The 23,154-nt window shown below is 40.2% G+C and overlaps 1 protein-coding gene across 10 annotated transcripts in view; it reads right to left on the bottom strand.

Moving 5' to 3' along the window:
* The window catches only part of GRIK2 (glutamate ionotropic receptor kainate type subunit 2), a 584,958-nt gene extending 563,480 nt beyond the window's left edge, over positions 1 to 21,478 (bottom strand). For 7 of the 10 annotated variants that reach the window (XR_010599561.1, XM_042857646.2, XM_042857649.2 and 4 more), the window contains exons 1-2: positions 21,167 to 21,478; positions 15,422 to 15,823 (exon numbers count right to left, since the gene is read on the bottom strand). Coding sequence is in view for 9 of the 10 variants with exons in the window: in XM_042857646.2 (XP_042713580.1) it covers positions 15,422 to 15,536 (115 nt within the window). In the remaining variant the exon portion in view is untranslated. Of the gene's footprint in view, positions 1 to 15,421; positions 16,174 to 21,166 lie in introns of those variants that run through there. The other 3 variants (XM_065588251.1, XM_065588253.1, XM_008164886.3) reach the window with 1 other exon arrangement.
* Between the last annotated feature and the right edge of the window lie 1,676 nt (positions 21,479 to 23,154).

Genomic DNA, 23,154 nt, shown 5'->3' with positions numbered 1-23,154 from the left:
GTTCTACAGTACTTAACATGAAAACACAGTATATTTTTACCTTAACCTCCAATAAAAACAACATTTAACTAACAGTAAGGGTCTGCCCGAAGGTCACAAAAACCTAGACACTCATAACTAAGCTTCAGACCTCCAGTGTCTAGACACAAGAGGTCACAACTTGGTGATGCTGGAGATGATGTCCTGTTGTGACTAGATAATGTTGGTTTGATCCTTAAATGAGCTTTTCCTTGCTTTGGTAGGTTTAAGACAGACCTTTTAATGTCTTTTTAATGCACTTTTGTTGAATTATTTTTTTCTAATCCAAAGCACAGACCTCATACTAAGTTTACTGCAATGAATGATAGACTTTGCCAGGATCTGAAAACATAAACTTTATTAAGAGTAATATTATACATTTTGTAGTCCTTTTCAACCTCAAGGATCCCAAAGCAATATATAAACTATATGTATATCATTGAATATAATTGAAATCCAGCCACATGCATCTCCCAGAGCTCCCCAGCACAGCAGGGTAGCATGTACAGTGCTGCGTCCCTTTGTGAAGTGCAGCATACTCTCCTGTACACCAGCCCTGGCTCCCTCCATTCAGGGGATACAATAATGCCTGTCCCTTACATGGACAAGGGTGAGAGAAGACTGCATATGGCCTTAATTATCAGGACTATGGACCATTATGTTTAAACCTGCAAAAGACAGTTATGGAAAAACCTGACCAGTAGGAAAGTTTTCTCCTAACTCCCAAAGGTTGGCCTAGGCTGAATAGCACAATCATTTATATCAACTCCAAAGCTCTCCATGTTTTAATCTTTAAAATAACAACTCTGGATAGAAATAGAAATATTAAATCCTATTTTGAATCCTGATAAACCCTTGGCCTCAATGATATCTTGTGGCAATGAGTTCCACGCTCTAGTGTGCATTAATTGTGTACTAAAAGCATTTCCTTTTTATCAGTTTTAAATTTGCCAATTTTCAGTTTCATTGAATGTCCTCTTGCATTGAATGTTCCCAATTTACCTTCTCTATACAATTCACTATTTTGTGTACTTTTATAATGTTTCCCCTTATTAATTTTCTTTCTGAGATAAAGAATTCCCTATCATTATACTCTCTATTCATATAATATATTTTTTTTATTATCACTAATCATGGTCATCAACCTTTTTATAAGCGATCATCATCATTAAGGTCTTAAAACTAATCTACATTCTGTTACACCAGCAATGCTCTCAGAACATCATCAAATTGATTCCAGAATTTTTTGAAAACTTTGTGACCAGAGTGGGGTAACCAGTGGCCATTTTCAGGCACATTTAAGGATCTCAATGGAAAATCAGGCACCAAAAAGTGTCTCAAATTATGCACCGAATAACTGAGGTATCCAAAATCAGGTCACTTTTTAAATCTTTACCATTTTTTTTTATTTGTACCAAAGAAAGGTTCTTCATATAATCTATCAGCCAAATTCTAATCTCAGTTACACCAGTGTAAATTAAACATAATTTTAGTGAAGTAGATGGAATTACTCTGCTTACATGCTGATATAAACTAAGAACAGAATTTGGCTGTACATGTCTGCTTAATTCAACTTGTCATATAAAGTAATTTTTCAGGTGCCAATTTCAGGAGATGTGATACAGACAAAGTATTTGAAGTTCAGTTTGATTTGTTTGAGTGACAGTGACAGGGTGACAGGAACTGACTAGTTTTTGTGTTAAACAGGAATGCTTACATTTTTATGTACTTCTTGACAGAAAGACAAATAAAAAGTGTTTATGGGTCCTCCTTTGCATGCCACCAAAAAGTGATATGCATGAATAGAGGAAAAGGTTTTTTTCAGACATCACAGAGAAAGGGGGACTTTTGTGAAGATACTAGGTCATGAAAATGCTAAACAGCGTAGAACAGATAAAAATCAGAGAAGTAATAATGCTACAAATTAGCTTCCCTAAGGTTCTGAGTCCTGATATTGGTCCTTGTTAAGTGCTATAACGTGCAGCGAAAAGAATGAATTATTTATATAATACTTGAACTTATTCTATGAATTTCTTAAAGACTCCAGGAGAAGAATATGATTATCTTTCTATTGCTGAAATGAGCAGAATGTATCTGATAGCTAGTTGAGTATGTGTGTTGCAGTTAAGAAATGTAAAGCCTAAATGTAACAGATATAAAAATGTTAATTACTTTTAAAGAACAAATAATCTTGCTGATTTTAGGTAAAGAGATGCTTACATTATAAAACATATATATATTTCTTAACATTCTCACATATGGTTTTTGCTTTTCTCCTGGAGTTACAGACAATGTGGAATTCTGGAGCTGTAAAATTTCATGTAGAGATTTTCCTGCCCTATAGGATAAATTTCATTGAATAACACAGAGTTCTTGCTTTAAAAGACACTCTCTTGCTACAGACAATGTGGTATTTTAAGGCTCCATGACTATATTAGTCACTTTCATTTTACATACTACAGGAAGTGTCTGATTGTATATGAGTTATTGTCAGTAAAACCAGTTGCATTTATTACTGCTGTGAGACCAATTCTAAAGCAGCAAGCATAACCTTTCCAATTAATGTAATAAAGATGCGATCACTAAGAACCAAACCATTACCAACCATTCTCCAAAGCTTTCCCACCCAATATTTTAAGGTTTCGCTCCATGACTTTAATGTTCTTTTTTATGGTGTATTAGTTAACAATACCAATGGCTAGAAATTAAAGCCAGACAAATTCAAATTAGAAATAAGGTACTTTTTTAAAAAAGGGAGGGTGATTAACCAATGGAACAAACTACCAAGGGGAGTGATGGATTCCCCATCCCCTGAAATCTTTGGATCAAGACTGAATGCCTTTTTGGAAGAGATGCTTTAGTCAAACACAAGCTATTGGGCTCAATACAGGGGTAACTGTATGACATTTTATGGCCTGTGTTATACAGGTCACACTAGATGATCTAATGGTCCCTTCTGGCCTTAAAAATCTATAAAATTATTAATAAATTGTCATTTATTACAACAGAAACACTGAATGTTTGTTGGCTAAGTATCTGTTTTGGTTAATGCTCACTGTATACTATTTACTTTTGTTTCACAAACTTTAGTGCACAAATGAGCTATATAATGCTTAGATAGCCTTACAGAAAGCATGAAAGCACAATCCAATCTTTTGCATTTTTGTTTCCTTATATATAAATAGGACCCACATACAGATCTCATGATATTACAAATAAACAGAAACAAAAAAACACAGCCCTTTAACCTCACAAATATATAAAATTAAATTCTACCAGTATAAGGTCTCACACTACTTTAAAATTCCATCTGATCCAAAGGGAAACCCCTGATCTATGCTGGTGTGAGACCAGAATCAGGTCCATAGTCCATACAGCCAATGAAGAAGACTAACAAAGATAACTGGCAGAGTTAATTAGCAAATTTTGATCTCAGCTACACTGGTATAAATCCCATGACTCCTAAGGGATCCCCAATCTGCACAAATATTTTGTTAAATGAGTAAGACAGAGATAAGATGAGAAAGAGACTAATTAAAAGGGATCACAATTCATGTCCATACCTCCTACAATCTTCAGTGAAATAGTCCCTGTTGTAATACTGTTTCCTGATAGGAAAGAATTTACCTTAAAGATAGATGGCAAAGGAAAATGACCAGAGGAAATTGCCAGACTGATGGCAGAGGAAATTGAACAAGTTTGGGGGTATTATTATTTGAAGTGGGAGCTGGGAGAAAGCCCACAAGTGCCAAAGAACAGTCAGGTTGGACAAAAAAATCTTTCTACTTGGGTCATTAATGATACCAAAGTTTCAATCTCTGTATCCAGTAAAAAGTAGCAGAAAATACAGCTGAACTGGAGGGACAGACTGATATCACAGACATTAATTCTGGAAAAGGAATAGGGTCTGACTCTGGAATTCAATAAAAAAATGCCAAAAATAAAAAGTACAAGTGTATTTTTAGGAATTAAACCACAATACATCATGCCTTTTTCAGGAGATATATATTTCTTGCACAAGGCCCAATCTGACTCTTTTTTTTACACAGGCAAAACACCCAGTGAAATTACTGTGAGTTATGCCTTTCCAAAAAATGCACAAATCACACCCAAACTGTTGATTACTTAGATAAGTAATAATAAGTTTGTATAATTCTTTCAAGATAAAAAGTGCTACGTATTATTACATTACAGATGTTGGAAATTCTGAACACTGACACAGACACAAGTGCATGCATACTGTTAAACATGTCTAATTATGTATATTAGTAACTGATGTGTACTTACAAATGAAGTGTTTCTGTGCACACATGACCATTTATATGCCCTGGTCATGGAGGGAAGGGGGGGGCAAACCAGATATTTGTGTTCAAAGCTTTGGCCATGCAACTGTATACATTTGGTTACAAATGCCTACCTTTAAAATATGGATGTGTGTGTGTGTGCGTGCACTTGTGTGTGTGTGCATGCATGCGTGTGTGTATACTACACATGTAATAAAAAGATATAAATATATACAAATTCAGTAAACACAGCTGCTGAGTGGATACTAAGTCCATGGAAGTCTATGGGCCAAATTCAGCAGTAATGTATTCAGTGGTGTAAATCACGTATCAGGAATAAATTGGTCATAAAACAGTTATAGTGGGGGTAGTGGCAAAGAAGCATAACTTACACTGACTTAGCATTTAGTGACTGTGTAAAACATGCACCAAGGCGGCAGAAGGAGTATGCAGCAAGATAAACAACTGACGGGAGAATATAAAATAGAGCAACATACTCTCTGCTCCAAACACACACAGAGTCCAATCCTCAGCTGGTGTAAACAAGCATAGCTCCATTTACTTCAAAGGAACTACATCAATCAATTTACACTTATGCCTACACTATCCTCAACATTGCCAGGCAAAGTCGAGACCTGGAGTGAACAGGTGCAATTTTCATTGACTTTGGTCTCACAGTACTAATGTGGTTTCTCAGAATCACTAAGTGCCATAGCAGTGTAATTTACACTCATTTTAAAACTATCTTACAATTTGCAGGTCTGATTCTGATTTCATTTACTCTGATGTAAATCAGGAGTAATCCCACAAAACTGAATGCAGTTACACTCATGTAAAAACAGTGAAAGTAAAATCAGAATCAAAGCCTACCTGTAATATATACTGCAAATTAGGTTACTGCTAAATTTGGTCCATAAAATGCAATTGTGAATTATGGATAAATTAAAAGGTGCACCCAATTGATAGTTACACCTATAGCTATGGCATGAAAATAAGACACACTAAAGTGACCCCAGCAGCACTGAGCTATCTCACACAGCTAAAGAAAATGTATTTCTATAATAATCTAGACAAGGTGCTTGCTACTGATGGATGATGCAAAGTTAATTATGAATATAAATCGGTATTCTCCCCCCCCCCCATTAAAATAACCAGTTTTTCTAGTTACGGTACTCCAATCTGAATAGTTCAGGCAGAAGTTAAAATTATCTTAACAATACAGTTGATTACTTGCGAAAAAAATGATGAAGGCCTCAATAAATATGAACACAATGGGCTGTGGACTTCACACATTTCTTGTTAAAATAATGTGGATACTTGATTATTTTTATTATGGTATGTTCTATAGCCATACCATAATTGTGTTACTTTAAACTAGCAGTATAAATATAGACATATATCAGTTATAAACTATAGCAGAACCATAAAAGCCCAAATGGATGGCAACTTCAATTACAAGTATATCCTTAATAAATGTACAGTACTTGAATTATTCCCTATTAGAGTGTCTATACACATGAGTGAATATTTTAATAACAGTATTTTGAATACACCAGCAGTCAGTTTATTATAAAGACAGCTTTAAAGAAAGCATTGTTTTTGTATAAACACAGGATAATATCTTCTTTGAAAAGCAAGATTACATGCTGTCCAAACATCATTTTCTCAGTATGGACTAAATCATTGACTTCAGTTGGAGCTTTGCCATAGAGTTAGGCCCCAGTTCATCAAGGCACTTAAACACATGCTTAAGACTATTCTTATTCAGCACTTATGTATGTGTTTAGCTTTAACCACATCCATAAATTCCACTGAAATCAGTGGGATTTATTATGCATTTAAAATTAGGCATATACTTAAGTGCTTTGCTTATTAGGGACAGTTTGCTGAACTAGGGCCTTAACCAAAACAGGACTGCATTTTATAGGCCGAGTTTGACAGTCCTTCCTCAGCTGCATAGTCCTACTGACTTCAGGGGGACTATATATATATATATCTATAGGCTTCAGAATCAGGTTCTTACCCAGTAATCTCAATTAGTCCAGTAAATGGCAGGTTCTAATTTGCTTGTCACATTCAAATGTATTGTTATACTGAAAGGAATAAATATTAATTATATCACTGGGGAGTAGGGAAGAGCAAGTTTATAAATCCAGGGCCTGATCCTGCAATCACTTACTACCAGGTGTAGTGCTTACTGTCATTAGTAGTCCTATTGGTATTTTTGCAAGTTAAAGGTCTCAGCTCAATTTTTTTCAGCCTTTAATTTAAAGACAAGGCTGTTGAACGTTCAAAAAAATCTATCTTTTTCTTTAAAATGTTTTTCCCCCTTAGGGAGTTTGAGGTAAGTAGGTGTAACAAAAACAAATAGCTTTAAATAGTCTGATAAAAAAATCACGTATTCTCTCATTCCAATTTCATTTTTTTCCATATAGCTGATGTCATAAACTGATTAGTTTTCCAGTCATCCATGGAGTTTCCCATGAAAGTTAGGAAGTCCAAGACCTTGCAAAAAAGAAGTAAAAAATATTTTTATTTTTTTTAAAACAACAAAGGAGAGGGGGAAAAGACACAATCCCATTTTTCTTTCCTTTGCAGTTCATCTTTAAGATTATTTTGTGACCATGTAAGACATATTGCTGCTTACTGCTGTAATCTGTGTAAAAGTACAAATCAGTCATCTGATCCTGTAATCTTTATTCACATACATTGATGTCAGTTGCATTATTTGTGTAATAAATTATTGCAGAATGGGCCTAATAAATTGTTTCATAACAGCAAAAAGGTGGGGGAGGGGGAAATTTAATATTTGTATTATATAATAAATGACAAAAACACATATTTGGAAAATGTGTTGTGCCCTCGATGTAAAGTGCATGTGTCCCTAAGTTGTTTTAGTAACCATAATAAGTAATAAAATCTTCCTTTAAGCAGTGGTTTTCATCCCAAAAAAATTAAAAACATGTAAAAAGCAGGATTTGCTTCACCTACCTTTTAAATGCAATCACCTCTGTGGTGAAATGCAACAAGTTTAACAGAGTATCAGGGGGTAGCCATGTTAGTCTGTATCTACAAAAACAACAAGGAGTCTGGTGGCACCTTAAAGACTAACAGATTTATTTGGGCATAAGCTTTCGTGGGTAAAAACCTCAGTTCTTCGGATGCATAGAGTGAAAGTTACAGATGCAGGCAGTTTAACAGAGTTCAGGAATAAGAATAGGAGTACTTGTGGCAACTTACAGACTAACAAATTTATTTGAGCATAAGCTTTCATGGGCTACAGCCCACTTCATCAGATGCATAGTATGGAACATATAGTAAGAAGACATATATACATACAGAGAACATGAAAAGGTGAAAGTTGTCATACCAACTCTAAGAGGCTAATTAATTAAGATGAGCTATTATCATCAGGAGAAAAAAAAGTTTTGTAGTGATAATCAAGATGGCCCATTCCAGACAGTTGACAAGAAGGTGTGAGGATACTTAACATGGGGAAATGGATTCAATTTGTGTAATGACCCAGCCACTCCCAGTCGCTATTCAAGCCCAAGTTAATGGTATCTAGTTTGCAAATTAATTCTAGTTCACCAGTTTCTCATTGGAGTCTGTTTTTGAAGCTTTTCTGTTGCAAAATTGCCACCTTTAAGTCTGTTACTGAGTGACCAGAGAGGTTGAAGTGCTCTCCTACTGGTTTTTGAATGTTATGATTCCTGATGTCAGATTTGTGTCCATTTATTCTTTTGCATAGAGACTGTCCAGTTTGGCCAATGTACAGGAATGAACATGAAGAATATCAAAGTAGCAAACTGGAGGAGAATTGTTGTGGGCAGAATGTGGTTAACCAAACTAGACAGCTGCTGCTTATAAAAATTTGAAATCTTGTTGACCCAATAAATGAAATGAGCTTTCTGTTGTGTGGATGCTGACATGGTGTTCTCTACAAAGATCACAGTATAGTTACATGCTGAACTACCCCTCAGCTTGCTACAGACATCCAGTTATGGGTCTGACATTATGCAGTGAGAAATGCAGCTACTGTATGTTCATTTAAACCAAACTAACCAGGAAGAAAAAGCTCTGCGCCTTTTGAAGCATCTGGAAATTTCTCTCCCAAGCCTATGAGAGTCACTTGGAATACATGGGTCAGAATGGATTCCCAAAAATCTCTACAGAAAAGTGAAGGCTTACCCAAGAAGAATTCTTAGGTAATCCTGGATGCAAAACTACATTACTATTTATTTGCAGATTTTGATCCAAGTGTGCCTTTTGGATGAGATGTAAAAGTGCCTTTTGGCAACTTTAAGATCCATGGAACACATTGAATGGCAGGCCTGATGTCTTGGTCACGTTCAAATACGTGTATTCCAATTCCGGCCTAAGTAAAATCTCCCCATTAATTCAATTGAATAAGATAGTCTTCTTGATTTTCTGCCCTGAACTGCTGTTACTGTATGCTGTTAAAATATCACCTTGGTCAATGCAGAGGTGGCTGCACTCCAGTGACAGACAAAGTGATCACTGCATATAATGTAATTTTTAAATGCAATGATTGCAAAATGCTTTGAATCTTTTGAAATTAAATTTGTTTTACAAACATAACACTATTATTAACATTATTATTAGTATACATCATCATATCAAAAAGGATCCAAAACAACTAAATAGTCAAAACAATAAGGGGAATTTGCAAGCACCTTAACATCACACTGGCCTCTGATTCCCAAAGTTTCAGTTCAAATGTGACCTAATAATGTTATGTTGTGCATTGTTTAATCTAGTCTTCTAACATGCATTACAGCACATTTATAATAAGATTATTCAGCCAACATTAATTTGCCTTGCAGATTGGAGAGTATGAAAATAAGGTACTTTCTAGTTTCTTCTTTGCATTATTCACTGAACATATAATAATAATTTCAGTAGAAGAGATTAAGGGAAGGAAAGATTAAAACTCTGAAAAAACAATGTATGTAAATCTAAATATGAGACATCAGACTTGCAGTTATTTGCAATGACTGCAAAACATTTGTTAGTTTCTGATGGGAGTGGGTTTTCTCCTTGTTAAAAGGAAAATCCTTAGTATTCACATTTAGAAAAGACAAGTAAATCTCTTTTTCTCTGGTTTCTTATCTCCAGTAACAGAAACCATTTCACTCATCAACCACATTTACATTGAAAGCATTACTTGAACTTTCCATGCCTTCCAAAGATCAGTAACAGTCAATAAAAAAGTAAATTATACGTCTGATCACTTGATTCATGGGACAGTTGTGTGCAAATCCTTGTACGAGTGTGCTTGGTTCTAAACAGTGGGGTAAAGGGATCCAGGGATGTTCCAAAAGCTCAGCACAGAAGAGAGCTTACTTAACCTGCATTCAATCTTGATAATGTAATAATGAGTCTTTTAAAAGGATAATTTTAATTCCCCTATCTACAGCAATAAAGACTGTGTGCAGCTAATCTCGTTTGCCCTTTCAATTAAACTTGTTCAGGACGTTCTATTTAGTCAGCACCCTGAATGGGTCATTAAAATTCTTGTTCTGTAAGAGTTGTGTGCAGTGCAATGTTGTTTTTTAAATTCCATTAAATCCAAATGGTCTTTATCGCCCCATGACCACTGCGACTTCAATCAGCCAGTTTAATTACCTTACAAAATTGTCAGCAGAAGCAGCAAAGACAAACAGGAAGGGCTGTGACGTTATCAAATTGAAATCTTCCTCTGTGCTGTTTAATCTGCACCAGTCAATAACAATGCTTCTCACCTCCTTCTTTTCTTCCCGAGGCCCTTAACCTTACTCTTCCTCCAAAGATTGCTGCTGCTGTTGTTATGTTTAAGACAGATTTTGAGTACCTCGCTCTGAGGACTTAAATACACATTGAAGGCTCCTTGCCCTTGGCAAGTAAAATTTTCACTAGCTCCCAATAAACAGAGAAATACAGCAGTCCAGAATCTTTAAGGGTTGCTGAACCCGACAGCTCTTTTCCAGATTTCACCATTTCCCTGATCTGAAGACAGATAACATCCCCTCCCCCCACACACACACGTGTGCACACGCATAGATTAAGTACATGTCGAAAGATGGGTAAATAGAATAGATCCTTCCACTTAAACTCGGTCTGACTTTACCTTCCCAGTTTGAGGATTGCAATAGCAACGTACAGTACAGTCATGTCGGCGGAAGAGGAATCAAATGGAAAGAAACTCCACACTCGAGACGACTAACACAGAGTACAAAGCAGTAAAACACTATTGCCCGAGAGGTATAAATGTATGTCTGGGGAGCCTGCAAACTATATGATCCCAGTGTCCAGAAAGCCAGCTTTCCCTGTATGCTACCTAGTGTCTTTGCTAGTTTTAACGATGGTCTGGCAAAACGGTCGGTAATACACAGTTGGCCATCCGCGATGGCACTGGGAGCTAATTCCAGCTTCTGGCCATGTAGTGTCTTATTTATTCTGGCGCGTGGTAAAAGTTTCTATGAAAAGAGACTCATTTGGCTCACTGGGAATGAACATAACGAAGCAATAACGGAGATGAAGCCCAAATGCCAAATCTTCATTTGAAGAAGCCCCTGCTGTGCAGTAATTCCTGTCACTGGGAGCCATTAGAAAAGAGACCAAAAATAAGGTGAGTTTTCCTTTTTATTTTTAAGACAATAAAACCACTTTCAATTGTTTTCTGGACATATTTTCCCCAATTTGATTTAGGGCAAACAGGCAAATGTAACACTTGAAGGAGCTGATAAGGGAACGGATCAATATTCCCTATGCTTTCCCGGTCTCAGTTTAGTTGCTTTTCAGAGTTCAACCTGAAGTTCTGACAGTTCCTAGTTCTACCGCATTCCCTTAGAGAGAGAGTTGGACCTTCCTTTGCTTTTGCACCCACAGGGGAAAGAATCTGTGCAATTAAATTTAGAAGAGTAACTAACCACAAAATTCAGCTAACTCTACCCATAGGCTTGAAATCTGTTTTTATTGGAGACACCCACAACATCTGAACAACAGAAGGTCACTTTCTATAGGGAGTTGTAGTCCTGATTCTCAGCCTTCCTTTCGTTTGTGTATGTAGAAGTGGCATTTTGTGATTTCATTTCCTTGAAGGTTTGTTTTTACACTGATATTGAAAATAAAGAGGAGAGAGAGGGAGTGACATAAGGTCAAGGGACTAGTCATGGTTCAGAGCTTTGTGTCTTCAATATACATTCCCGCACAGTGCTTGTAATTAGGGGAAATGTAAATTAATCCCAAGTGACCAAATTCTAGCCAGTTGTCAGGCTGATGATGTCTGGCTTCAGATTCCTGCTCTTAAATATAGGAAGGGCCTAGCATGAATTAGAAATCCTGAAAGGTGCGATTTAAATAAGACGGGGCATTTTAAAATGCTCAAAACATCTAAAATAGGTTATTTGAAGTAGCCCAAGGTTTTTAAATGTTCCATTATCGCATACCACACTGGAGAGTGTTACTGTTATTATATACTGTATATAGTTGTAGTATTTAACCTCTTAGCACTAACAGTACTTGCTGGGCGCTGCTTTTACACCAGGATTTCTGCTACCTCCTAGCTCCTTTGTCCTGTTTTGTTTTGTTAGAACCAGAGGACTCTGATTCTTAAACACTGCTTGTTTCTGATCAGCTTGTGGTGCTTTGAAGAGGGGACCCGGGGAGGTGATTGTGCACTAGGAAAATATCGTGGACATTTAAAAAATCAGTGGTAGAAGCATCTAAACTCAGCACCAGCCGAAGTTGCTTATCTTAGTCCTGAAACGCTTTGGTCTGGGGCTCTCACTAACGCAGTAACCCCGCTCTTGCGGGTAAGTAGGCTGCTGTGGGCAAACAAATACAGGTAAAGATAGTGATGGAAAGATTAGACCATCGTGTATGGCGGTGAGGGCGGGCTGATTTACGGAGTGGCTTAATGATGTGCACAGAGGTGTGTTTGTTTCAGGTTATAGGACCTGCTTTTCTTATAAATCAACAGTACATTTAAAAAGTGATCCACGGACCGACTTACCTGTGCATTTCTGCTTTTGTGCAACCCCAAGAGCTAAGGTATGGTTTTCTGCCAGAGTTAGACTTAACACAGCGGAGACAACAGTGATGCAAATGATAAAACACCGTCCTGGCCTCTCCTTTTATTCTAAGTCTAGAACCTCGTGTTATAATCACAATAATATTTTCAGTGCCTCGCCTTAATTCTCTTTCAAATCCTTGACTACAGTGGGTGCAAGCCTCGTGCCTATTGTTTTCCGGGCTTGTGTATAGGAAAGTATTCGGGAACTGCAATGAGAGAGTTGGCTGTATGCCATTTACAAGGGATCGCTTTATTGCTGTGCCAAAATATCAGCTGGTCCTGCTCCAGCAACAGGAGTCAGAAATCCACGCAGACATTTTTCCTGCAACTGGCCTGGGTAGGTAAAGACTAGGTTGACTTAATGTTACTAGAGAGTTAGTTATGGTAGCACATCAGCCTTTCCTGGGTTCGATCCAAAGCACGTGGGTAAAAATGAGTCTGCCTATGACAAATAACCCGGGCGTTCGGCTTTCCTGTGCTGTTGCTGAAAGGTAGCTTGGAGAGAGAGAGAGAGAGGCTGACAGGACTGGCCGGCTAGTCTCAACAATGGCACAGCCGTGGGAAGGACAATGCGACTCCATGGTGGGTTCATTTGCACAGGAGGAATGAGGGGGCTGGAACTCTGGCAAGCTACAAGATCTCCCCTGTTGCCATAGCGCTGCTAGCTGCGAAGGAAAAGCGGGGGTGGCAGGCTGCCTTTTAAAGGGAATCTTCTGCGCTCCTGCCTAGACCCAGGAAGAACTCCGATGGGCAACAACAGGCGACCCATCAGTTCAGTAGCAAGGACATTTCGGAGTGGCATGTAGCACGGTGGGAACTGAGGCCGGGGAGGGAGAAGGCGGGGAGAGGGGAGCGCGATATGATTACCACTTGAAATAATTCATATTTTCAGTACACAATTGTTATTCCCGGCTTCCCCCAGCCAAATGATCTAACCCTCCTGGGAATGCACAGCCCTTCTCTTACATTCAGAATAAGGGCAGTTTTACTCCTGGACTAAATTAAAAGCTAAACTGGATCACAATGAGAGACATGCAACAGGCCACTCTGACAAGCAAAAATAAGCCCTTTCCCTCACTCCCAGGACTCCACACGAGAAATAAACAAAAATAACTTTGCCGCCCCTCCCCCAACCCGCAGAGACCGAGAGGAAAGGCGACTTTTTAAGCACGGAAAGGCACCAAATGGTTCCGAAGTGTCTTTCTAGTTTGTTGCAACAAACCAGTGTGAACACCAACCATCGGAGTCTAACCCCAAAACCGAGATGTCTGTCCCGGAGACAGACCGGGAAAGGAAGTTAGTCTAGAAAAACACACTACATGCCGTCAAGTGGCAGCCCTTTGGGAAAGGAACCCAATAAAACCCCGCTGTGACCTTAAGAGTCTTATTTTTCTAATATAAAAACACAGGTTGATCAATGATATTCTAATAAGTGTTCCAGCCTCATAATTCAACACGGATGCTGTTACTGACGAGGACAGCTTGAATTAACCCACAGATCAGCGTTTGGCGATAGTGGGAATGGAAGGGTGCCTGTTTTCATAGCTACCTCTGACAGTAATTCAAACGCATAGATACCAACGCTCAGCAACAATTGTGAACCTGTTTCGGGTACAGACGGATAACTGGGCAGCGCCAGACGACATTCAGTCATTGCATGATTGCACTGCAATGGCAACGGAGCCGATTCAATGCAAAATAAACCCCGCGATGATATATGGACCTGTTTGGCCGTGTCCAAAGAAACAAGCATTCCTGAAGATGGTTGCTAACAGCAACGGGCCTTAAGCACCACCTTTAGACCAGATGAAGGCAGAAGAAAGTACACTAGGAATTCAGCACAGGAGATCAATAACAGCCCGTCGCCTTTTTAATCATTACCAGCCTTCCTTCAACATGAAAATGATTTTTTTAAAGAAATGCAAGACATTCTACCTTTCCCAAGCAAACGAGAGCTGTTAATGGCTCCTGCAATTGCTACAGTGTAAACAATGCAGATACAGAAAAGGAAAAGCAGCATTTTCTTTTGCATAGGTAACAAGCTGGCACACAGGATGCCGCTTGCTTGGCACTGCAACTTTTCCACACACAAACACTAAGTAAGGTAGTACCACTTAGGCTGGCGATTGAATTGATCAGTGCTCTTCGCAATTCTCACCACCTTAACTCTTATCTACTTTGCAGAACTTTTCATGCCCAGCTCTGCCCCAAAGGCAGGAAACAACATGAGCTTCGAGCTGTTGTTGAACATTCCTCTTGTTTCTGCTCCCCTCACCAACCCTATATGTGGGAGGCTTTCTAACAGAAATTTCACACCCGGTTTTTAATACTAGTTTCCACGAGACGCTGAGGGTTTCTTTGATCTGGGAAACCGCTATGCTTGCTTTCACTGAAATTTTCACTGATCTGCCTATGACATCTCTCAGTCTCTTTGTCTTACAGTGGAAATAATTACCAAGTCACTTTCCCTGATGAGAGGAGCTTTTCTGAAATGTGTCATAGCCCTGCATCGATGCCTCTTTGGTATCCCACTAATTGTTAATAAAGAATCTGTTCTACTACAGCGGAATCACCACTAAAGTAAACTAAAAGATCTTTCAAGAACAACAGAACTGAAGGTCTCTTCCAGGGTCACATTAATATTGAATCTGCCCTGAAGCTCCAACTGGAAAAGCTATAGGTCGAAACTTACCAAGTAGTTGTCAGATTTTTAACTAATCAACAGCTATTTTAGCCGCGTTTCCTACTGCTATGGAAACAAAAAAGGCACAGCACGAGGAAGCCACACAAGCTCTGATCACCCCGCAGAGCTTCCGGGAAGCACGTTTGCCAGTCATTTTCCCCTATTATTACTATCATCGGCGACACAAAAACAAACATTAGTTTAGCCATGCGGACACAAAATAAAGAGGGTCTTCGGTAACTGACTCCAATAGTATCCCCCAGAGCCTCGTCTCTCTCCCCGCTCCCCATCTATTGACATAATTGTGCATATAACTATTCAGCCTGAAATACACAATGTAAAGTGCGGGGGAAATCTTACCAAATCTTAATACATGTGTAGTTCCTTGAGAATATCCAATCCACAGTAAGCAAAGAAGGAGTCTAATGGTGCATCTGAAGACTGGATTAGTTAGAATCGGGGAAATAATCTTCATGGTGTTTCAATGCACACACGCGCTGCCTTACTTCCCCCTTATAAGCGTCAGGTTCCCCGGTAGGGTAAGAATGAGGATACGTAGACTGTTAGCCCTCAGACACGATCACGGCATGGTCACAGAGAGAGGAGAGAGTCTACGCTTCCCAAACCCATTAGCAATCCCTGCATGTTCTTCATTCACTGCGCCAAGGAGCAACCTTCAACTGCAAGGAATGGTGGGACATCCATGTTAGTCGGGGGAGAATCCTTGCGAAATCCAAACACACAATGTCCAGCCGGGTAAACCTGGGAGGCAAGAAAGGAGGGAAATCAATAAGTAATCCAGTTCGAGAAATCGCTGAGCTATCGCCACATAGCGAGAGTCAACGAGCTCCAGGCGTTTTAGTGGCGAAGCTTTTGCTGTGCTCCCATTCTACTGCACTGCTGCACAGCTTCTGACGTGAAGCCAAGATTAAGTGAGAAAAATTGAGATAGCTCTTCGCTTCTTAAGGCTGTCTGCCAGGCAGCCTTCCCAATTTCTGCCATGCAACCGACCCGATCGCCTCGCGTTGTTGAAAAATGAGCTCCGTTTTATTTACGTGCGTACAACTATTATGTGTTTATTTTCAACAATAGCTATTTTCCTGCAAAGGGGCAGCTATGGTGTACGTGCGCGCGCGGGTCTATCAAAATCAGCTCATGAATTTTAACAGCTGACTAGCTAGGTGGAAATCACTTAGCCTCGGAGTTCTGAAAGAGGAGGTATTACAAGGGGTGACAGTATGTCATGAAGGGTATCAGTATCAGGCTAAGGCTTAGGCTAAAAGGGTCCCAATAGTTTAATTCGCTTTTTATTACTTATGTACATTTACTGCTATTAATGTAAACGTGATGACTTGTATACTGACTATCTTTTGGCAACTTGTAGCGGACTTTGATCACCGAACATCCAAGCTTTAGCAAAGTACAGAACAATTGTGCAGTGTTCAAAAAATAAATAAATCTAATGCTGAATTGAAAGTCCTACATATTCATTTCGCTCAGTTTGGTTGAAACGACTATGCCATTTGAAAGAGAGGATGTGTGGATTTACATGTTTCATGTTCTACACTCCAAAATGCCTCTCTATCTTTGGCACTAAACTCTCTTTCACTGTGGTTTTATTAAGGTTCTGCTTTTTATACTTGCATAGCGAGACCTATGCTTAAAATGGGACTGTAGTCTAAACACATATAATAGTCCACTATCCTTAGTAAGTATAACAGTACTTGGTAGTTTGCTTCTGGGACATTTAGTTTGCATTCTCAAACAGCTCTGGACTTTTTTCTTTTCTTTTCCTAATGTATTCCATATAAAGGTGCATTCATTCTCGGCAACATTTCAGATTTTCCTTGGTAATACAATCAAGATGCTTTAAATTGTGTATTCGCTCCTATGTGCATTCATTAAAACACATTGGCCAAGAATGGACAGCAATTTAAAAAAAAATCTGAAAGTGAAGCTTTCACTGAAGCTATTTGAGGTTTTTTTATTATAGATATTAAAAGACCATTCCTAGTACCCCACAAGGAAAATGAATGCAGATTAATCTGTATTCTGCCTAGGGTCTGCCCTCTCTTTATTGCCGAAGAAAATCTCAGTGAGAGAGATTTTTATCACAGATGAAGACAGCATAGACTTGGCTTTACAGAACATCAGACTGAAGAAACACATTCTTGGATCTATCAGGAGTGTAGCAACACAGACGTGAGTTATAGTTAATTCTTAATAATGCTATGCATACTTTAGACATGCAGAATAAGTGATATTAAAATTGAAATTGCCTATAATCAAGAGACCATGTGTTCCTAAAAGCGTTAACAATTCACAATAACTTTCTACCCTTATGGGTTACTGATTTTCTCTGACCAGATCTTCTTCAGATATTGTAAAAATGCTGATGAAAAGAAATTTATATTCTGCGAGGGGATTATTAAACATTACTGATTTCTGGTCTTTAAAATGGAGGCATAACTGCAGTGTCAAAAATAAGTATCATGAATGGCTAGTTCTGCAGTCTAGCAGGCAATTCAATCAAATGATCTGACTATTGGAGTACTCTAAAAAGAACACCTAGTGCTAAAAGCAAGGATATCTAGCGACTCCTTCAGTTCCCATTTAGAATCTCTCTCAGGAAAATGTACAGTTTGAGGTGCTCTTTCATGTATTTGCTGTTTCATTTACTCTGATCTACTTGTTCGTATCTTATCTTGGTCCAAGGAGGAATAAAACTGACCTGCGTGGTAACTGTGCATTCTTAATTTTGCTACAGTGATGAATTAGCGGAGGTTAGGCATCTTCAAATGCTCATTGTGCTGCTAATTATCAGAATCTAGCACTATTTATAGACTGAACTTTTAAAAAGCATGGAAAATTATAAGATTCATTGTCTTTTTTTGCAAATGTAGCGCATTAATCAAGAAATGAAAATAAACTATTTTAACCATCTGTTATCCAAACTTATTTTCTACACTACCTGGATAAATATGCAGCTACCTGTAATAAAAGACTAACAAAATTCCCAATTTGCCAAGGCTCTTATACAAGCACTGAAACTTCAAAACCATCTATTATAAATGGCTTTTAAAATTACATGCTCAATATTCTACATTCCAAAACCTGTGCACATGCATGACACTCAAATTAACTTTCTTTTCACCCTCAATAACCGTCCAACACTAACCTGACAGCACTCACCACCATGGACAGCACCTGGACCAGTCCAGCTGAAATACAGTGGCGATAGGAGGGCTGCATTCCCTTTTCAGCACCACGGAGAGCACCACTCCTTAAGCATCATTGCTGTTGAGCTATATTACCAAAGCCGTGTGTCATTTTAAGTGTCAAAATACATTTCCCCCCTTCAATGGTTTCCCAATACAGAAAGGGAATTAATGTATTTTATTCACACTTTTAAAGATGCACTCTATTCTTTACTATGTTGGCTGGACTGTGTTTTTATTGGTATTTCACAGGGTTGCCTTAAGTATCTCCTTTATTATGTCCTACCACACATTTCTCTAGTATCTTATGAAAATATCTTTTTCTCCAGGAAGATTGTGGTTAACTCAGAATTCTTACATGGCGCCCTTACTTTTTGGTAAGGAATGTTTTGCAAGCCACCAAATATTTAGAACTCCGTGAAAAAAATTGCCTACATTTGATGGCTAAAAACTATTTATAAAACATATAATTAGCTAAAGCCTCAACTCCACCACGTCCAGATTCCCATCTGTTAACAGGATTTCAGTTTCCCTTTATTAAACACCTTTTAAAACCCTTGTTTCTCTTCTAAAATATTTTAGGATGAAAACTGAAAAGTGCCATAGCACCCCTCATTGCATTTTCCTTCCCAGTATTGTACACATCTAAAGGATTAACACGGCTATTATACAGTATTTTACTGAGGGAGCTGATCTTGTCTTTCAATGCTTGTCAACCATGCTACTCAATTCTTTTCGGATATAGGGCTAGCTGAAGCTGGTGTCCACTGGGATCCTATCCTCCACATACCAATAATCTGCCACAATAAGGTTGAAATATTCAGTTTCCTGTTATAAGTCTTGATTTGTTCTTCAACTTCACCGCCTGGTAGCTACATGTTTTTAGTGTCCAGGGCCAGCGCACAGGTGAAGCAGATATGAAAATTCATGTTTCAGCTACAAAAACAATCTAAGTAGACATTGCATAAGTTCGTTAAAAACTATGCTGGGTATTAAAAGCCTACTTATTGTGTGTTATGTGTATTCCCTGTGTATACAATAATCTTATGTAAATAATGTTTCCTTAGGGAAAGGGGGATTCGTTTAAATTATCCATTTAAACGATTACCTTAAGCGATTACATATAAATGATTACCTTTTATACAAAGTCTTTCTTCTTCAGAGCATATTTTATGTCCTTTACTTATACTAAAAGTTAATCTAGTTCCACTTAGCTGCCACCTGCTGGGATATACATTTTTACCACAACAATTTAAGACAATTCTTTCCATTATCAGGTCATAGCTACATATCTAAGAACTGACCACAGAGCTTGTATCATGGGCCTTACATCACTTAACTTCCTGATTGTTTCCCTCCTAAGGATAACAAAAAGAAATGTAGAATCGGCATGTGACATATGGTCCTTGACTCTTTGTTCCTTGGACATTTTTCGGTGAATCGTTGCAAACGCATCAGACTTGTCGGCCACCAGAGTCCTCCTGCTGTTGCAATCTGGTGAGAGGAAAGCAGTAGCCTCCTGCAACACCTGCCCAACCCCACCAGAGCTGTACACAGAAGTATTGCAGATTTGCTGACAAATCAGTAACCTGGTCCACCCCTTTAAACGTTTGCCAAAGTACTAAAATGAATGTTGATGTTATCAGTTAAAAACACATTGCGGCCCACTTGCACTCCACTCCCACAAGCTATAAAAACGGTAGGTCCCCCTTGTCTGTTATTAGCTTAGTCCAGATTTATAACCAAGTTTCTGCTGCGCCGATGATTAATGACATTTTAAGATGGTAATTAATTTTTTAGCTGCTGGAGAGACGTGCATCCTAATTAACGAACTGAGTATGTGATAGATTTACTTGTTCAAGCACTTTTGGACTTCACAGCAATGCACCCCTTGGCATATTTTTAAGCAGCAAAAAGCAAACATTTATGGCTTTACCCATACATCAGCTTTCTCCCCCTGTTACTTCCCCTCTTCTCCCCTTCCCCCACAGTATCTGGGAAAGGTGGGGAAAGGATTTTTCTTTATTCCACCAACAAGTTTCTAAGAAAAAACTGAAGGGAGCTTTTTCATTTGAACACATTCCTTCCTTTTCACTGCACACGCTGTATTAGCAGTCACGACTACATGATACAGAAAGGAATGTTTCCCATTGAATGCAGAGAGCCTCAGACACTAGCCAGGTTAACAATGGATGGCTTCTCAAAGAATGAATGTGGAATTTCATCTTTGATCAATAACGACAGGACTGGCTATCATAGAGTAGACGGTTGGTTGTATAATGTAGTAAATGACTGGACGGTGGAAGGGAGGAGAGAAGGGGGATGAGACATCAGACGAAGTACAGACTATTGTCCAGCAAGATCTCTCACTATTAAGTTAGAGCACATGTCTCATCCTTTCTCCTCATATGGCTAGTTTTCTAAGGAAGGCAACTTCATGTATTTTTAAGACAAAATCGTGACCCCGGAGAAGGAAGTAAGCAGGGTCACAAGAGGAGATTACACCCCTCAAGCTTGTGAGGCTAATTCGGATTCTGCCCTGGCATATCGTGACTATATAGCGCCAGAGAACCAAAGCAACAGATATCCCCTAACCTGGGGGACTGGGTTTGCCATCTGGATGACTGATAACTAGACAGTCCGTAGGAATCTGGGAGGCAGCAGTGCACAGCTCAGCCAGCTGCAAGCCGGTCTGGATTTGTTCAAAGAAACCCCGACAATGCCACTTACAACAAACCATGCCCGGTGCAATCACCAGCCCGGCGGCTCTCGGATGCCATCTCTCCCGCCCCCTTCTGCTCGCCCCCTTCCAATAACCAAGCACGACACTCAAAGAGGCGCGAGCCCCTAGAGCGGCCGGGGTCCTGCCCCGGAGTGGAGTTCTTACCTTGCGCTGCAGACAGGTGCTCGGCGGGGCTGGCCGTGTGCACGGGGCAGGCAGAGCCCGGGACTGATGCTGCCCACAAAGTAGCGCAGCAGTTGGCCGGGCTGTGGGAGCGAGGTGCAGCCGGCGCGCGGAGCTCGAGTGAAAGCAGCGGCGGCAGCTGCAGCTGCAGCCCAGCAAAGAGACACGCCTCCTGCCGGGAGCTCTGCACAGCGCCCTTTAAAGGCACAGAGCTCCTTTTCCTGCTCCACCGCCGCCGGGCCCCGAAGCGCCCCCCACACACCGCTCACACCCCCAGCCGAGCCTGCCTCAAGCACAAGCCAGGCGGGTGGCTGCTTGTGACCCTGCTCTTTTGGCCCAGTCCCTCCCCCGCAGGCACGTGCAAGCTCTGCTGCAGACACCTCCTGGGACAGAGCTCTGCTCTCGCAGCTGGGGCCAAAGGCAGCCGCGAGCCGGATGCCACATTTTGGCTTGGGGGCACCGCAGAACCATAAAGCCGACCCCGTTCACAAGGGAGATTATACCACACGTCGGGCTTGGAACCGCCGAGATTTGAACGGCTGCCAAAGGGAAGGGAGAAGGTGGGGAAGAATCAGGGGGTTGAAGAGCTAAGGAACTCAAGCTGTCCTTCTGTGCAAAAGACCAGCAAGGAAGCTGAGTTACCTATAGCCTGTTGTGGGAATAGGATCTGCATTTATTCTTCAAGAGCAGCTGTCTTGGGGTTTAGGAAGGTATTAAAATGTACAAATCTAGTTCCCTTTGGCAACATCCCTATTGCTTCCACATGAGGGATTTCTCTTGCCCTCCCTGCTTGAATACACAGTTCTAAAAGTGGAAAGGAGCTGAGTTCTAGCACTCCCCCCTCCCCGCTCCGCAGGAGTTGAGTCCCGGCATAGTGAGAATGTAAGGGGCGTGGAGGCGAATTTCTCCGGGGGAGGTGGGAGGGGAACAAAGATACAGAGGCTAGACGAGTGAACTGGGATGTTAAAGGCCATATTACTGGAAAGGAAGAAACAAAAAGAACAGCTAATAGGAAGGTCTGACCAAACATCTACTATCTCCCTCTCTGACTTGCTCTTTAACGCGACCTGACCCGTAACATTACCGGAGTTCGCTTCTGATATGTCTAAAACTCAGAAATTAACTGTAGAAACAAAGGAGCCTTTCCCACTTGCCCAGTCAGCAAGCCCGAGCCCTGTCCTGCTTTAAAGCAGCGCTGCAGGAATTCCCTGCATTCTGCTCTCTCCTGTTCAGGTCCCTATGCAGCATTACAAGAGTTTCCCATTCTCCCTCTGTTTTCTGCCTCCCACTTGAGACCTGCGTGGAAGTATTACAGGAATTCTCCTGCTTTTCTAGCTGTAGCTTCCCCTTGCGTTCTTGATTTCCAGCTCAGCTATGCCTGGAAGCTTTAGAGGAATTCCCCAGCTCTCCTATCTTCCCCTGGGTTCTGCTTCCTACCTGGGGTGCAACCTGCAGTATTACAGATGTTGCCCTGCACCAAGTGCTGCTTACCCCCCAAAAAGAACTGCTTAAAAATGACAAAAACTTAATCTCCAGCTGCAATCAATGAGATGGTTTCCAGGGGGCGGTGGGACCTCAAAGTGCATCAAAGAGTTAGTTTTTGGGAGCTGAAAAGCTCCTGTAATTAAGTAAACAGCAGACTTCTTGTGCAGAGTAAATAAATAGTCAATGATTCCATTGTGCACCAAAAAGCCGGCAGTACAGACGCGCGACTGACTCGCTGCGATTGGGCTCGGGTTGCTGTGACTTGCAGCTTAATCGGCCCCACAGTACACAGCTTAATTACTTGCTGCACACTTCCATGGCCGACAGAAAATTCATTAGCCGCTTAATTTGCCCGAGGCTGTAATAGCGATAACTTGTACACAGACCAAATACACTCGCGTAGGAAACCACTCGTATTAACCGTACGAGGATAAAAGAGGTTGGGGATGAGGGGTGACCAGAAGCGGGGAGATCAGGTTTGGCAG

This window comes from Chrysemys picta, chromosome 3, assembly GCF_011386835.1.
Source record: "Chrysemys picta bellii isolate R12L10 chromosome 3, ASM1138683v2, whole genome shotgun sequence".
In the NCBI taxonomy this organism is placed as follows: Eukaryota; Metazoa; Chordata; order Testudines; family Emydidae; genus Chrysemys; species Chrysemys picta.
This window is presented reverse-complemented; position numbering and strand designations above follow the sequence as displayed.